Source organism: Hyla sarda, assembly GCF_029499605.1.
Source record: "Hyla sarda isolate aHylSar1 chromosome 1 unlocalized genomic scaffold, aHylSar1.hap1 SUPER_1_unloc_13, whole genome shotgun sequence".
NCBI lineage: Eukaryota > Metazoa > Chordata > Amphibia > Anura > Hylidae > Hyla > Hyla sarda.
The window spans coordinates 313,509-332,442 of NW_026607574.1; the positions used below are offsets into that span (position 1 = coordinate 313,509).

The 18,934-nt window shown below is 43.7% G+C and overlaps 2 protein-coding genes across 3 annotated transcripts in view; one reads left to right on the top strand and one right to left on the bottom strand.

Moving 5' to 3' along the window:
* The window catches only part of LOC130297979 (oocyte zinc finger protein XlCOF7.1-like), a 137,051-nt gene that overhangs the window by 35,771 nt on the left and 82,346 nt on the right, over positions 1–18,934 (bottom strand). The gene's annotated exons all lie outside the window — the stretch shown is intronic.
* On the top strand, positions 1,292–14,757 carry LOC130297969 (oocyte zinc finger protein XlCOF7.1-like). Of its 2 annotated transcripts, none has more exons than XM_056550842.1 (7): positions 1,292–1,767; positions 3,311–3,458; positions 4,108–4,266; positions 5,265–5,391; positions 5,475–5,539; positions 5,706–6,066; positions 13,793–14,757. In XM_056550842.1, the coding sequence occupies exons 2-7, from the start codon at positions 3,381–3,383 to the stop codon at positions 14,644–14,646; spliced, it is 1,644 nt and encodes a 547-aa protein (XP_056406817.1). In that variant the 5' UTR covers positions 1,292–1,767; positions 3,311–3,380; the 3' UTR covers positions 14,647–14,757. The 2 variants fall into 2 exon arrangements, with proteins under 2 accessions (XP_056406817.1, XP_056406816.1); XM_056550841.1 differs by having other exon boundaries at positions 1,293–1,767; positions 5,706–6,078.

Consider the following 18,934-nt stretch of genomic DNA (forward strand, 5'->3'; position numbering starts at 1 on the left):
ACATTATAGTCACAATGATTTCGGATGAGTTCTCCTCTATGATGACGTCCTCGGAAATTTACCAGAAAATCTTTCAGAATCTTTGGCGGCAAAAAATCAAATACAGAAGAACAAACACCGAGAACACGAAAAGAAAGACAAGAAGGTAAACGTAAAGAAAAGAGAAGGAAGAGGGAGGATAGAGGGTGAAGGGAAACAAGGGGGGGGGAGGAGCATAAGGCGGGAATGGACGACCAATCACATGACCCAGCAATATAGCAGAGAACACGCTGGAGGACACAACAGGACGGCGACTCCACAGGATCCTGGAATCACATCCACGGGGGCCACGTCTGGTAGAATCTATCATGAGACTCATGGATGGCGACTAATCTATCACCTTGGACACCAGAGCCGGAGGAGATGGGAAGATTTATAGGATGTGGGAGATGAAGGGTTAATGTATCATTTTACTATATTTTATCTATAGATCAATGTCTGTCCCCTCCCCCAGAGAGAGGAGAATATGTCTGGGGGCGGAGTCACCTTTATAGGGGTCCATTGTGTCACATCACAGCCACACCCTCTCCTGATGTCACAGCCACACCCCTCATATCACAGCCACACCCCTTCGTGATATCACAGCCACACCCCCTCGTGATGTCACAGTCACACACCCTCGTGATGTCACAGTCACGCCCCCTCATGATGTCACAGCCACACCCCCTCCATTCATGTCTATGGGAGGGGGCGTGTCGGCAGAGCCTGGATCCACAGAGGAGTTGGCCCAGTTCTCCATAAACCTCCTTCTACAAGATGGCGGCGGCCGGGGAGACATGTGGACACCGCGGGGAGAGAACCAGAAGGAGAAGAAGAACCTGACATATTAGAGGTAAAGACATAACAGGAATAGGGCCACAAGGACAGGAGGGCGGGGCTTCTAGCTGGGGGCCAACTGGGCGGAGATATAGGAAATGAGTAAAGATGGCGGAATAACACAAACAGCAGCAGAAACAAGACAATATATTAACCCTTCTCTCACCAGGAGCAAAGATAAAATAATATTATAGTAAAAAAAACACAAAAATACATAAAAATAATCCCCAAAGGAGAAATCACAGGATGAGGGGATCGGCCTCTATATAGGGGAGGGGGTGCGATTAACCCTTGTAAGGTTTTATTGTCAGTACAATGCATGGGTCATACCAGGGTGCGGGGGGAGGAATATACCATCTGTGCTGCTGGAGGGACGTAAGAGAATCCTGACAGGGAGAGAACACACATACCTGTATCTGTAGAGGAGCCGTGTACTTACAGGACCTGCGATGATGTCACCGTCATGTGATCAGTCACATGGAGGAGGAGTCACATGATCAGGGGCTGCTGCTCTAGGCTCATCTGCTCAGGGTATGCAGGACTCTACTGTCACATGACCATCATCACAGGTTCTTCAACTACAATCTCTTCTACCCTGCACTGTTCAGCCCCGCCCACTACTGTCACATGATCCTCCCCACAGGTCCTTCATCCACAGTCACTTATTTACTGCTAATCTTTGCCTCAAAATGTTACTGGTCACATGATTGTGACATCATCACAGGTCCTACACCTCCAGCATGTAGCAGATACAGATCAGGTCCTGGTGGAGCAGTCACTGCTGTTGTGTTGCGTGTGGAGATCTCTCAGAGCAGCAGCCCCTGATCATGTGACTCCTCCTCCTTGTGACTGATCACATGACGGTGACATCATCGCAGGTCCTATAAGCACACAGCTCCTCTACAGATACAGGTATGTGTGTGCGGTCACCATCAGATCAGGATTATTGGGGATACTATTAACCCATAAAGGACTAGTGCAGTGAAAAATAACATCCCCTATCCAAAGTATAGGGGATAAGATATAGATTGCGGGGGTCCAACTGCTGGGATCCCCTGCAATCTCCTGTATGGGGGCCCAGCAGTTTGCAGCAAGTGGGCGATCTGTTCAGGTCTATGGAAGGAGGCGTGTTTGTATAGTGAAGGGCTGCAGGTCACCTCCCCGCCCATCCTGTCATCTGGTTAATTTCTTCTCTGGGTATTAGCCATTTCTTCCATACAGCAATCTAAGATGGCCGCCACTGTGGTCCCTGTGGCTGCTTCTAGCTCCTTATTTACAGCCGCACAGCCTGCCCCCGAGGCACAGTGGTAACATATGGTCTCTCCTCAGGATTCTCCCTCAGCCTTCTCTGCTCGGGCCCCTCTGTTCCTTCCCCTTTGTTACCACAAACAACGATGAAAAGGGTCCATAACGTGGGCACCTGGAGGGACAACATCCACGTCAGGATTCAAACTCCCGACATAGTGTCGTACCAACCCTGGAGACCAGATTGGCTTTCTGCCCCATTTCAGGACAATTATGTAACATTCCGGTACAATAATTCCCAGTGTGACGCGGATCCATTCACCTATGATCCCTCCAACACTTTATGTGAATCCAAGTACGAAAAGCACAGAGAAATGTCATGTGACCGCGTCAATAACTGAGGAGGACAATGTGGTAAACGCTGTTATAATACAGGACAGATGTCAGCGACGTTTACCCAATATGACCGTTATATCCAATGATCAAGTCCTGATGAAAGTCATCGCCCGACCGTCTCCCGTAACTCCAGGATTATGATCGTGCTCTGTATCCTGGTGAGATAGAGGACATTGAGGGGAAGTGGAGACGCCTTCCGAAACCGGGAAATAGTCATTAACCCTGACTTGGCATTTCTTCTAGATCATAAGCCCAGCCGTACGGCCCGAATGGTAATCCGTAATGATGATGTCACTGTGGTATGCTGCGCTCTACTTTGAGGATTTCTGAAACAACTAATCAGTGCGCGATTTATCAGTAAAGGAAATAGTCGACAGCGATTACCAATAGTGATTTTAATCGAAAATGTCCATTAATCCCTACTCATCCCCCATGTGATCACCGTCCAACAGAGAAAGTGAGGTCCTGTTCCTGGAGCTCGGAGAAGACAACGGGCCGGATCCTGTGTAGAATGCAGGAAATAGAAAGCGAAAGCTCCCAGGAAAAAATATAGTTAAAAAGCCAAAAAACCTAACCCCCCCCCCAATAGACACGTCAGTAAGAACTAGACAGCATTGGATTCCTGTCTCCATATTCTATCCATCCCCCATGACTCCGCCCCAGACTATGATGGATCCCTGACTAGGTTTACATCCTCCATGATTGTGACTATAATGTCTCCTCAGATGTTTCCCCAGATTATCTCCAGGAAATGGATTTTATTTCTCCATAGAATCTGGTGCGGTTTATCATCGTCTCCTCTTCTTCCCTTCAGGTTTCTCCAATCCAGGATCCTCTGCTGATATCTTCTATATAAGAGAATTCTCCTGGATGACCCATCAACCATGGAGAGAGACAGGAACAAGATGGCCGACAGGATCATAAACCTCACCCTACAGATACTCTTCCGGCTTACTGGAGAGGTGAGGGATTCTGGGAGTGATGTCACATGACCTCATTCTTATCTATGTAATTACAGATGGATATGACTGGAGAGGTGAGGGATTCTGGGAGTGATGTCACATGACCTCATTCTTATCTATGCAATAACAGATGGATATGACCGTAGAGGTGAGGGATTCTGGGAGTGATGTCACATTACCTCATTCTTATCTATGTAATAACAGATGGATATGACTGGAGAGGTGGGGGATTCTGGTAGTGATGTCACATGACCTCATTCTTATGTGTGTAATAACAGATGGATATGACTGGAGAGGTGAGGGATTCTGGGAGTGATGTCACATGACCTCATTCTTATCTATGTAATAACAGATGGATATGACTGGAGAAGTGAGGGATTCTGGGAGTGATGTCACATGACCTCATTCTTATCTATGTAATCACAGATGGATATGACTGGAGAGGTGAGGGATTCTGGGAGTGATGTCACATGACCTCATTCTTATCTATGTAATAACAGATGGATATGACTGGAGAGGTGAGGGATTCTGGGAGTGATGTCACATGACCTCATTCTTATCTATGTAATAACAGATGGATATGACTGGAGAGGTGAGGGATTCTGGGAATGTATGGGAATGTGATATTAATGTGTCTCTTCGTACTCAGAATTACATAGTAGTGAAGAAGTCCTCTAGTGGGTGCTGTCGGGGAAGAACCCTGAGCCCAATCCCAGGGCTCCCACCTCACTCCCTGATACATGAGGAAATGGATGAACAGAAGATTCTAGAACTCATCAACAAGATGATGGAGCTGCTGACTGGAGAGGTGACCCTGCTGAGACATTATACAGTAATGGAGGGGTCTGGTGATGACTGGAGAGGTGACACTGCTGGGAATGCTGGGACATTATACAGTAATGGAGGGGTCTGGTGATGACTGGAGAGGTGACACTGCTGGGACATTATACAGTAATGGAGGGGTCTGGTGATGACTGGAGAGGTGACACTGCTGGGACATTATACAGTAATGGAGGGGTCTGGTGATGACTGGAGAGGTGACACTGCTGGGACATTATACAGTAATGGAGGGGTCTGGTGATGACTGGAGAGGTGACACTGCTGGGACATTGTACAGTAATGGAGGGGTCTGGTGATGACTGGAGAGGTGACACTGCTGGGACATTATACAGTAATGGAGGGGTCTGGTGATGACTGGAGAGGTGACACTGCTGGGACATTATACAGTAATGGAGGAGTCTGGTGATGACTGGAGAGGTGACACTGCTGGGAATGCTAGGACATTATACAGTAATGGAGGGGTCTGGTGATGACTGGAGAGGTGATACTGCTGGGACATTATACAGTAATGGAGGGGTCTGGTGATGACTGGAGAGGTGACACTGCTGGGACATTATACAGTAATGGAGGGGTCTGGTGATGACTGGAGAGGTGACACTGCTGGGACATTATACAGTAATGGAGGGGTCTGGTGATGACTGGAGAGGTGACACTGCTGGGAATGCTGGGACATTATACAGTAATGGAGGGGTCTGGTGATGACTGGAGAGGTGACACTGCTGGGACAAAATACAGTAATGGAGGGGTCTGGTGATGACTGGAGAGGTGACACTGCTGGGACATTATACAGTAATGGAGGGGTCTGGTGATGACTGGAGAGGTGACACTGCTGGGAATGCTGGGACATTATACAGTAATGGAGGGGTCTGGTGATGATTAGAGAGGTGACACTGCTGGGAATGCTGGGACATTATACAGTAACACCACTGGAGGGGTCGGGGTGATGACTGTATCATTATGTGTCAGGTTCCTATAAGGTGTCAGGACGTAGCGGTCTTTTTCTCCATGGAGGAGTGGGAGTATGTAGATGGACACAAGGATCAGTACAAGGATCAGGTCATGATGGAGGATCAGCAGCCCCTCACATCACCAGGTAATAGACATGACTATATACTCACGTCCTCTCATTATTTGTATGTAAAGAATGAATTCAGTCTCTGTATGTGTTCCCTACAGTCAGATCCAGTAAGAGATCAGCACCAGAGAGGTGTCCCCGTCCTCTTCTTCCACAGGATGATCAGGTAGATGGAGATATTCCCTATGATCTGTAGAAGGGCTGTGAAGCTCTTGTGGTCAGTCCCCTCACCCTCCATGACTCCTCATCTCCTGCTCATCTATAACATCCCACGTGACTTCTACTACTGTCTGATGACTTTTACTATATTTCTTCCACATGTTATGATTTAGCCAGAAGATCCGAACAATATTAATGCTCCAGAGACACATGTGAGCGGTGATGAGCAGTATAAGGAGGACATTCCTACAGGGAAAGAGATCATCTATATTAATGCTACAGACATAAGGGAAGAAGAAAAGACAGATTTGAGTGGTGATGAACAGTATAAGGTGAACATTCAAACAGAGAAAGATCTAATCTATTTTAATGCTACATACATAAAGGAAGAAGAAGAGACAGATGTGAGCAGTGATGAGCAGTATAAGGAGGACATTCCTACAGGGATAGATCTGATCTATATTAATACTACAGACATAAAAGAAGAGACAGATGTGAGCGGTGATGAGCAGTATATGGAGGACATTCCTACAGGTAACCGCCTAGGTGAGTAGTAACCACTTAATGCAGAGAGCAGTAACAGTTTCTGCTCAGTTACCGGTTGTAATAACTTTTTTATGGACTCCGATGGAAACATTTTTTTAATCAACTGGTGCTAAAAAGTTATTCAAAATCATCTTTAGCCTTCCAGTACTTATCAGCTGCTGTATGCTGCAGAGAAAGTTGTCTAGTTCTTTTCAGTCTGACCACAGTGCTCTCTGCTGACACCTCTGTCCGTGTCAGGAACTGTCCAGAGCAAGAGAGGTTAAAAACAAACAAATAAACAAATGTTTATCTCTAGGACAGGCTAGGTGAGCTCTCTTCTTCTTCTCCCCATTTTATTATGTGGTCTCCTTTCTTCTTGGCACTAAGAACACTAAGGCCGAGTTCAAATGGCTGAAAAAGTGCAGAAAAAACTCCCAGAAAACACGGGCGACATTCCGCAGATTAGAATGCTCCGATAGCCGATAGGACCGCTCAGAAATGCGGCGTCTCGTATACTGTAATGCATTTCCGAGCGGAATCTGCAGAAAGAATACACAAGTCTATCTGGACAAGTCTAATCTGTAAATTCCGTCGTGTGCACAGTGCAGCAGAATCTTATTGAAGTCGCCTCGACAGCACATATACTAAAATCCAAGGATCGCTCTAGAGGTCCATGTAGCAGAAGCTCCAGACTGACTGTAAGGCAATTAGTGACACCCTCCTTGAAGATCGGGGAGAGGGTATGGTTGTTCCCCCACAACTTGATTCCCTGCACTTCTACCCAAAAAAATGGCTCCCCTGTATATTTTGCCCTACCACGTACTTTGACAGGTTAACCCGGTTTCCTATGGACTTACCTCGTGCCCTCCATGCGGACTTCCAAGGTCTTCCACATTTTATTCTTAACCACTAAAGGACTCAGGGCGTACCTGTATGTCCTGAGTCCCATTACCAGGGTCTAAACCGTTCTCCCGAGCATTGAACGCTTCAAACCCCATGGGTCCCGACTGCTATCAGCAGTCGGGACCCCAGGTTAATGCCAGGGCACGGCCAATTGTGCCGATGCCCGGCATTAACACTTTAGATGCCACGATCAAAGTTGATAACAGCGTCTAAAACGAAACCAAAAGTTCCGCTGCAGATCAGCTGAGCTGATCTGGACTATTGCGACAAAATTGTGATGTCCCGATCAGCTTACTGGACGGCGGGAGGGTCCTCACCTACCTCCTTGTCGTCCGATTGGCGATCTACTGCTTCATGCCTGCTTAGCCTGCTATGGCATAGCATTGATCAGTGTATGCAATCAAAAGATTGCATGTTGTAGCTCCCTGTGAGGGCTAAAAAAAAAGTTCATATACCATAAAAATATTAACAAAAAGCCATCAAAAAGTCCCATCAAAACAAAAATGGTACCGATAAAAACTACAGACCACGGCGCAAAAACCGCCCCGAACACGGAAAAATAAAAGCTATAGGGGTCAAAAGATGACAATTTTACATGGTGCATGTAGTTATAATTTTTTTTTAAAGTAGTAAAATAAATAAAACCTACATAAATTGTGTATCCATGTAACTGTATGGACCTACAGAATAAAGATAAGGTGCCATTTTTACCGAAAATTGCAATGCGTAGAAACGGAAGCCCTAAAAATTTGCTAATTTGCATTTTTTTTATTTTCACCCCACAAATTATTATTTTTTTGTTTTGCAGCCAATTATGTTTTAAAATAAGTAATGTCATTACAAAGTACAATTGGTGATGCAAAAAACAAGCCCTTATATGGGTCTATAGGGGGGAAATTAAACTTATGATTTTTATCTTCTAAAAATCATAACACGTAATTTCCCCCCTATAGACACATATGACTTGTTTTTTGCGTCACCAATTGTACTTTGTAATGACATTACTTATTTTAAATCAATAACAATAAGGAAGAAAATTTAAATAGCAAAAATGAAAATTTTTAAGGGGTTAAAGTTGTTGTTCTCTACACCTCACTACCTCCTTGCCGGGGTGGGATTATGAGGTCTGCAGTATCCTTGACTCCCATGTGTCCAGGGGCGGCCTCCAGTATCTAATCCACTGGAAAGGCTATGGACCAGAGGAACGGTCCTGGGTTCCAGCTATAGATGTACGCGCTCCTGCCCTTCATGCTTAATCCCTTCACAATTATGTTGCTCCCGTATGTGGAGGGTTTGTTTACAGGTGGGTACTGTGAGGGCTCTTGCCTTTGCTCCACTGCTGGTTTCTCAAACAGCAAAACCTCAGCTGATATTAATGAGCAGCTACTTATTCCCCTGGCTACCTTTCAGTCAGCCAGCCCCTTCCCTGCTGGGTCCTGGCTATTTAAAGGCAACAGTTCAAAGACCACCCAATTTGATTTTGTCGTACTTCTGGAAAAAATCATAACTACATGCAGGAAAATTTATACGTTTAAAATTGTCATCTTCTGACCCCTATAACATTTTTATTTTTCCGCGTACAGGGCGGTATGATGGCTTATCTTTTGCGCCGTGATCTGAAGTTTTTAGCGGTACCATTTGTATTGATTGGACTTTTTGTTCGCTTTTTATAAATTTCTTCATGATATAAAAAGTGAACAAAAATACGCTATTTTTGACTTTAGAATTTTCTTGCGCTTACGCCATTGACCGTGCGGTTTAATTAATGATATATTTTTATAATTTGGATGTTTCCGCACACGGCGATATCACATATGTTTGTTTTTATTTACACTTTTTTTTATGGGAAAAGGGGCGATTCAAATTTTTATTATGGAAGGGGTTAAATGACCTTTATTTACTTTTTTTTCCCACTTTTTTTTGCAATGTTATAGCTCCCATAGGAGACTATAACACTGCACACACTGATCTTTTACACTGATCATTGTTATCCCATAGGGGACTATAACACTGCACACATTGATCTTTTACATTGATCACTGTTATCCCATAGGAGACTATAACACTGCACACACTGATCTCTTATACTGATCATTGTTATCCCATAGGAGACTATAACACTGCACACACTGATCTCTTATACTGATCATTGTTATCCCATAGGAGACTATAAGACTGCACACACTGATCTTTTACATTGATCATTGTTATCCCATAGGAGACTATAAGACTGCACACACTGATCTTTTACATTGATCTTTGTTATCCCATAGGATAACATTGATCAATGATTCTGCTGCTTGACTGCTCATGCCCGGATCTCAGGCACTGAGCAGTCATTCAGCGATCGGACACCAGGAGGCAGGTAGGGGGACCCTCCTCGTGTCCTACAGCTGTTCGGGATGCCGCGATTTCACTACGGCGGTCCCGAACAGCTCACTGAGCTAGCCGGTGGTAGTTTAGTTTCACTTCAGATGTGGCAATCAACTTTGAACGCCTCGTCTAAAGGGTTAATAGTGCGTGGCACCACGATCAGTGCCGCGCGCTATTAGTTACTGGTCCCGGCTGTGGCCCCGCATTATAGAAAGGGAGCAGACTCGGGGCATACAGGTACGCCCTTGGTACTTAGCAGGTTAATGATGTAGCCAGTTATAATTTTTGCATCTTTAATTTTTTCCTCCCCCGTTAATAGACACAGACATGTATTTAGCAGGATCCACTGTACGTGATAATGAAATCCTTCATTCCTTCATTTCCATAAAATCTTCTATAAAACTGGAAAAAATAATTATCTGTGAGGTGAAACTGAAAAGAAAATGCACTTTTGCTAATTTGATCCTTAGGTCAGTACGATTTAAACGATTCCCAATTTACATATTTTTTTATGACTAGTTTAAAAAAATGTTTTATTCTTTTTAAAATATATATATATTCTTAAATATGCCCTGAGCTTACTCCTTTAACTTTTTTGTTAGTTAAAGGGGTTCTCCGGCGCTTAGACATCTTATCCCCTATCCAAAGGATAGGGGATAAGATGCCTGATCGCGCGGGGGTCCCGTCGCTGGGGACCCCCGTGATCTTGCACGCCGCACCCCAGTTAAAATCAGTCCCCGGAGCGTGTTCTCTATCACGCCCCCTCCCATAGGCTTGCATTGAGGGGCAGAGCATGATGTCACACGGGGGCGCAGGCGTGACGTCACACGCCGTCGGCCCTGTGGTCGCCAGTAATCAGACCCGGAGCGAACACGCTCCGGGGACTGATTTTAACTGGGTTGTGGCGTGCAAGATCACAGGGGTCCCCAGCGACGGGACCCCCGCAATCAGGCATCTTATCCCCTATCGTTTGGATAGGGTATAAGATGTCTAAGCACCGGAGAACCCCTTTAATTACTGTAACTGGGTCATGTGATGATAAGTCTGACCCACAGAAAATCAGAGTTTAATGTGTCAGGGTAAGTGGTCAGTCCTAGGTCAGCTGACTCCCTATGAACTACAGGATGACATCATCACATATCAGATTATCCTGGAAGCTCCCAGACACCTCCTCTCCCTGCTCTATCTGTATACTGCTGCTTTCTCTATGGGATCAAGATATATTGTAGTTATACACCTGCCCTCTAGTTATATCTGTATACTGCTGCTGCTATCTCTAAGGGATCAGTATATATCATAGTTATACACCTCCCCTCCAGCTCTATCTATATACTGTTATCATCTCTATAGGATCAGTATATATAGTAGTTGGCTCCTCTCTTTAACCCTTTCCTCTTCTGTCTTTCTCCTTTCTTCCTTTTCTGGTGGGTAGTGTGGGGGGTCCCTCTGCCCAAGGGAGGGAATTCTTTCCAGCTCAGTCTAGGGTCCTTCCCTATCCGTGGTGGCTCAGGAGGCGTTACCTGCTCAAGTTTAAAGTGTTTGTGGTATGGGGGTGTGATATAGGGCAGATGGAACTATCCTAGGGGCAGATGGCATTAACCCCTTGTGTTTGTGACGCCAGGGTATGGTTTATCCTCAATACCACCCGAAGGTATGTCGCTGGATCCTGGGCGAGGCACGGGGGAAATAAGGAATCTGACGCCAAGATACGGACAACAGTAGCTTTACTGAGGTTAGACAGGTGGAAAAGTCTATACAGTTCAGCCAGGGCCAGAGGAGGTGACCAGGGATTTCAGAGACCTGAAGGGCTTGCTGGGACTTGTAGTAGCTGTGGACATTTTAGTGCAGGCCACTTTGACTAGACAAATGATGACTGTGACAGACTTGACTGGTGACTGACAATACTGTGACTGTGGTTACTTGCAGGTTTGTATCTTGTGGCTGCAGACTGGACTTGAGGCTCCTATGACTCTGAACACCCTCCTAGGCTCCACTTCACTGGACCTCAGCTTAGCAGGAAGAGAGAGAGAGGGAGCTAGCTCCTCCCAGGGCTTTTATAGGGGAGGTCCCATTGGTCACATGGTCACTGATACCTCCTGGGTAACAATCAAATGATAACTCACATGTTAAAGGGGTATTCAAGGAAAAAAACTTTTTTTTATATATATATATCAACTGGCTCCAGAAAGTTAAACAGATTTGTAAATTACTTCTATTAAAAAATCTTAATCCTTTCAGTACTTATGAGCTTCTGAAGTTAAGGTTGTTCTTTTCTGTCTAAGTGCTCTCTGATGACACGTGTCTCGGGAAACGCTCAGTTAAGAAGAGGTTTGCTATGGGGATTTGCTTCTAAACTGGGCGGTTCCCGAGACAAGTGTCATTAGAGAGCTCTTAGACAGAAAAGAACAACCTTAACTTCAGAAGCTCATTAGTACTGAAAGGATTAAGATTTTTTAATAGATTTTTTTTTTCCTCTTTTCTTCTTCTTTACATATTATATTTATAGTGAGGTATACTGGTTGCTTCCTTTAACTAAGGAAGACTTGTATTATAATAGCATTTTTATGTTTGTTTCTCTGTGTTTGTATACATAATATAAAACTACTAAAAAAAAAAAAAGATTTATTAATAGAAGTAATTTATAAATCTGTTTAACTTTCTGGAGCCAGTTGATATATATATAAAAGTTTTTTCCTGGATAACCCCTTTTAACCTTTCCTAAAGTGACAATGCTTTCTTCACACATTACACAGTATAATACATGGTAAACATATGTTCATTGGGGGGGGGGGGAGGGGGGCAGGTGCAAGGGGGGGCCCAGGGGACACTGAGGGGAGGTTGCCTGACAGGGCAGGAAGGGTACTTGGTAATAACTCCCATACTGCGCCACCACATGTTACTCCGCCCACAGACACCTTATCCCCTACCCATAGGATAGGAGATAAGATGTCTGATCACGGGGGTCCTGCAGCTGTGATCTCCGTGCAACACCCGGCATTCTAAACAGTATGTTAACAACGCCGAGTTTGGGCGGCCGGGATGTGATGTTATGTCACGCCCCCTCCATTCATGTCTATGGGAGGGGGCGTGGCATGATGTCACATCTCCGGCCGCCCAAACCAAGCATTCTAAAAAGACTTTTAGAACGTCGGGTGCTGCACAGAGATCGCGGCGGTCCCCAGTGGTAGGACCCCCACCATCAGACATCTTATCCCCTATCCTTTGTATCCTGTGGGCGGAGCACACCTTTAAAGTTCCTGGTAGAGGGATACACTGGGATTGGGATCCCACGGGACCCAACTCCAAATACGCAGACGGTCAGGAGGCTGCTGCGGGCGGGCAGTCAGGCACTATGGCTGATGGTCTCACACTCAGAGTGCCCCTCCCAATAGTCTCCTCCCCCTGCCACCGGCTAAGGTGTCATTTTTACTGAAAAGTGCTCTGCATAGAAATGGAAAGTTTACATGGGGAGTATGTGCAGAGCATTGCACCCTAGTGTCTGTACATTCCTATGTTAGCGGGCTGGATTGGACAGGCATTTTAGCAGGAGTGGAGCAAACACCCTACAGGCGTGGGTGGATTGGTCAAAAAAATCATCGGGAGCGGACGGGAGTGGGATTGAACAACCAGTTCTGCGCAGCCTCTAGTTCCCGGTTTAGGTTGTATTGTGTCTGTAGTCACTGACTGTGTTATGCAGCTGTCCTCACTCTGTATACATCATGCTGTGCTGAATGGGATTTTGTCATAGACTTCCATGGTCTGTACTTGTACGTCTGTACGTCATGGTCTGTACACTGTACGTCTCTTTACTCACTTTTTACTAAAATAAGTTTAAATTAAAAAAACGGAGTAAAAGATAACACTATGTTATACATACCGATCGTACCAACCTGATCTATGAGGAGAACAAGTCAATTTTACTGCACATAACATGATTGCTAGGACTCTGTCACTGCCGGGACTCTGCTATTGATACAGCCTGTCTATGGTCGGCTCTAATGGATCAATGCAGTAAATACTGTACTGATCTGTATGAGCAATCTAATGACTGCTCATACAAGTCCTACAGAGGGACCAAAAAGTGTATAAAAAAAAAAATCTAAAGATGTTTTTAAAAATGTACATTTTTCAAAATACGTTTTTTGTTTTTTTTGTAATTGTTTTTAAAAAGTAGTAAAGTGTAACAAAAACTATGCAAATTAGATATCACTGTGATTGAATGGACTTATATTTTAATGCACAGTTAATGAAGGGTGTTAATACAGTGTAAGATCGGTCCCACTAAAAAACTGCTCTCAAACACAGTGTAGATGGAAAAATAAAAGAGTTATGGCTATGAGGAGAGGAGGAAAAAATGAAAACACAGAAGCTTAAGGATTGTTAAGGGGTTAATAAGGGTTGTCCTTAAGGGTTGTTAAGGGGTTAATACTAATAATAAAATCTGTGTTATTCTCTGCAGATTCTTGTACCAGGAGATCAGAGGAGAATCTTCTATCTTCAGATTATAAAGCAGATGATGATATCACACAAGATACATATGAAGAACATTCCATTATCCCAGATACACCCTCAGCCCTTCACAGCCAAGATCTGTCATCTCATCCTTATATACAGGTCCTGTCTTCTCAGTCATCACAGGAGGTTCAGCAAAATAAAAGTCATAGAAGGGGTGTTGGACATCAGCAAGCTCATACAGTATATAAACCATATTCATGTTCAGAATGTTGGAAATGTTATACTTCTAAATTTGATCTTGTTGTACATCAAAGAACTCACACAGGAGAGAAGCCATTTTCATGCTCAGAATGTGCAAAATGTTTTACTTCTAATTCAGGTCTTGTTCAACATCAAAGAACTCACACAGAAGAGAAGCCGTTTTCATGTTCAGAATGTGGGAAATGTTTTACTTTTAAATCAAGTCTTGTTAGACATCAAATAACTCACACAGGAGAGAAGCCATTTTCATGTTCAGAATGTGGGAAATGTTTTACTCACAAATCAACTCTTTATAAACATCAAATAACTCACACAGGAGAGAAGCCATTTTCATGTACAGAATGTGGTAAATGTTATACTGAGAAAGCAAATCTTGTTTATCATCAAAGAACTCACACAGGGGAGAAGCCATTCTCATGTGCAGAGTGTGGAAAATGTTTTGCTAAGAAATCAATTCTTGATGAACATAAACGAACTCACACAGGGGAGAAGCCATTTCCATGTGCAGAATGTGGGAAATGTTTTACTCAGCAATCAAGTCTTGTTAATCATAAAAGAACTCACACAGGAGAGAAGCCAATTCAGAGCAGTAAATGATGCAGATAACACATCTATATATTATCCATGTACATAGGATATCTGACATTTATACATATATCATATACTGCATCTCCAAACTTGTTCCCAATTGTTAATAAAAGTTTTCTTTCTTATATTATTTATTATTCTTATATTCATCTCCGCACACTGGACTTATAATAAATGTAATATTGTCCCTGAGGTTGTATATAGGGAATGTAACGCGTCAGTGTTGTCCCCGCCCCCTTCTCATTATGATTATAGAGACTTTAATTCAAGGCATCAGACAGGATCCGCGCGTCTCCCTTGAAGATCGTCTCTTCTGAACATAAGACGCTGCAGATACTTTTATTTATCACAAACCCTAGACCAGCGTTTCCCGCCTTGACGTCTATTTTCGGTCTCAGATCTTAAAATCCATTTTTCTATATGAGAAGTCGTCGATATCTCAGCGTCCCCCGGGTTCAGTAAACATCGGTGTAATTCTTTTCCTTTTCTTTGTCCTCCCCGGGGTATAAAATCCCTAGAGATCTGATCACATCTGGTACAAGATCTCTTTACTTCACACTTTGCGCCATTATTACACGGATTGAAGACCCAGTTACACGCTCGTAAATTCCCATATATGTCGTGGATTGGAAGGAAAAAGGTTCTTAAATCTTATATTTACCAATAATATTTTATATTTTTACAGTCCGTCCCTATCATAGTACGGAATTGTTATTTTTCTTCTATCCGATGGTTATTTAGTAATTTTGTTATGATTCAGAAGAGACCACGTGTCCCGTATAGACGCTCACCCTGAAGACATTAGACGGCGGTTTTGTGTTTCCGGATTTACACACTTATTATAAAGCTTTTCCTCCGTCTGGATTATTAGAGCTCGTTCGCTCTTCTTTTTCTCATCCTCCCCTTTATATTCCTCCTCATGTGGATATGGAATTCTCCTCAGTCCCTCCTTCTATAGGGCCCATTTTGTGGCCCCCGCACTCCTCCTTGGCCTCTCTAGTTCTTTCCTCTTTTATATATAACTTTGTCGGTATTACGAGACTGCTCTGCTCTACTCCCCTTTGTGGGAACGTTTACATTATTTTACGTTACGAGATTTATATTCTTCTACTAAGACTTTGGCCATAGAGGAATCTCAGGCTTTCTGGGGTTTTATAAGTAAATTTATCTTTACTCTCCAATGTTTTAAGCGTTATACTAACATACGTCCCTGAAATTGGTTAGAGAGATTGTATTTATTTCCTATATAATAATACTATCTAAGCTTTATTCTTATCTGATTTCTTCTGCTCCTAATAGTAACCAAAATGCATCTTATATGAGAAGAGGAGCTGAATATCCAACTCTGAAGAACAGTGCGGATTTATCTCTAGCGCTCACGTGGCTTCTCCCCCTGTATTCGTATACAGGAGAGTTTATATAAGTTAAGTCCCGCGCCCAGCCGCCTGCACCAGCCGCCAGCGCAGTGTTCACTTGTCCCCGGCTGTCGGCGGGGCTGGGATTCGCATTGCGGGACGCGCCCGCATGCGAGTCCCAGCCCGTCACTTACTCTGTACAACTGCCGCCTCCTCTGCTGTGTTTCAGCTCTGACACATGCATCCCCGTCTCCTAGGGCACGCGTGCGCTGGAGCTCTGAAATTTAAAAGGCCAGTAGGCTCATAATTACTGTTTGCACCTGACACTATCTTATAAAGTCCCTGCACCTCCCACACTTCCCTGCCGGATCTTCAGTGCCCCTGGCCTGAGATTAAGCGTTCCCTATAGCCTGTTTGCCTTGCCCGTGCATCCAGACCTTCCACTACATTATTTGACTCCGCAACTTTGCCACCTGCCTTGACCTTCTGCTATGTTGACTACGCTACTGCCTTATCCTCCTGTACCTCGCCTTGCCCAGCTACCTGTGTGGTCAAGCCGTGTCATGGGTAGCGACCAGCAAGCCCATCCTGCCTTGCGACGGGCTCTGGTGAAGACCAGGAGCACCTTAGACTCCACTTCCGTTACGGTCAGAGTCATCAGCCACAAAGGTTAGAGGATCCACATCCAGCTCCGTTACATAAGTTATATTGTCGGGGGTTTGGTACTCCTCCTCTCCTTTTGCCACATGGTATTCCAGAATCTTCTCAATGTTGGAGGTGTGGGAGTAAGTTGTGGACTCTTTTACATATACAGGGGTCTTGCTTGAAAATTTTATCTTTCTGGTGGGAAGATATTTCTATTACTGTATATACTCGAGTATAAGCACATTTTTTCATGGTGACAATTCCCCCCCTTGGCTTAAACTTGAGTGGAAAAAAAAAATTAGTACTGACATCAGTCCAGGCATACAGATGGTGGTGGTCTGGGTCGTCCATCTTCACTGGGAGGCCCCCCTTCTTCGGTCCAGCCTCGGACTCATCCATGATAGGGACTGTCTTCACAGGGACCGTCCACATACCAGTGGGAAAAGTGAGCTGATCTGGTCCATCTATCCGGCCCCTGACTAGTGATGCTGGGGTAGGGTCGCCGCCATGCAGGGATTCCCCTGACGTCACGGACCTGTCCCTTTCCAGGCAACAAGAAAAGACCTGCCGCCACCGAGAGCTACAACTGGGGAGGTGATTAGACGATAAGAGAGGGATGGATGATGACAGGAAGGGGGATGGGTGTTTGTTGCAGTGGGTGATGATAGGCTTATACTTGAATTAATTGTTTTTTCCCCTGGTTTTTGTTGTAAAATTAGGGGCTTTGGCTTATACTCCTGTATATATACGGTATTTTCTTGGTTACAACAAAAAGAGATTAATTTTACTCTGGAAATGGTTCAACTTGCGGTTACTTCTTGAGATTTCTGTTCTATCTCAACTTGCTGAATCACACACCTACTATTGGTGACTAGACGGCTTATTCCGATATACTAGAGATCGTCTACCCCCTCCAACCATCGGCGCAAAAAAAGTTCCCAGTTCAAAATTTGAGAAACCTGTTTCATGGCAAAATTTCTTGAGCAATTCCTTGAGAACCTTTTCATTAACTAATTGATTATTACGTTTTATGCTAGACGTCAGGTTTATCTGTTTCTTTTCCTATCTATTTCTATCTTTCCTTCTTTTTTTTTCTAAAGAGTTTATTATTTAGAGTCTGTAATTTCTGTATTATTGCAGCAATATGAATATTATTGTGGTGTAACGATGATTTGTTACTATCACGCAATGCAAATTATTTAGGAAAATATGGGTTAATCTTAAAAGAATTTGTCATATAAAAAGTAATGTTAGGTTTACACCGGTGTGGTTTAACCCTAGGTTGAAGGAATTTAATGAATTTCAAGATACTGGTTCTTGGATTAAGTTTGGGGTAAGATTAATTGAACACATTTTTGTGAAAGGGAAAACGTGCACTTTTGTACAATTAAAAGTAAGATGTAATATCGGTGAATCCTATAGATTCAGATATTATCAAATATATCACGTGTATAAATGCACTGTAGATAAAACACTATTTCAGGTTGATTCACATAATATTATTGAATTTTTGGGGAATGGGTTCTATAATAAAAAAGATATGACCCAAATATACAAAAAATTATTGGTGGAAATAAACAAAGAGAATTTACATAGAGTAGAAGGGAGGTGGATAAAACAATTTCACTGTAAAAATGAAGATTTTTAGTGTTTAAGAATGTTAATAGGGTTTCAATTAATAGGGATCACAGTTTTATCCAGTGGAACATAGACGTCTGACAGATAAGTTAAGGTCTTTGGGTTGGAAATTTTAGTTTGTAACTGGATGGAACACTGGCTCATGGATTGTACCCAGAGAGTGGTGGTCAATGATTCGTACTCTGATTGGTCCCCGGTAATTAGTGGTGTACCCCAAGGTTCAGTACTGGGCCCGCTGTTGTTTAATTTATTTATCAATGATATAGAGGATGGTATTAACAGCTCTGTTTCTATCTTTGCAGATGACACCAAGCTTTGTAGCATGGTACAGTCTATAGAGGATGTGTATATAGAGGGGGGCTGTGTATATAGAGGGGGGGCTGTGTATATAGAGGATGGTAATAACAGCTCTGTTTCTATCTTTGCAGATGACACCGAGCTTTGTAGCACAGTACAGTCTATAGAGGATGTGTATATAGGGGGGGGCTGTGTATATAGAGGGGGGGCTGTGTATATAGAGGATGTGTATAGGTTACAAGATGACTTGGATAGACTGTGTCTGGGCATCCACTTGGCATATGAGGTTCAATGTGGATAAATGTAAAGTTATGCATCTGGGTACTAATAACCTGCAGCATCGTATGTCTTCGGGGGGCTGT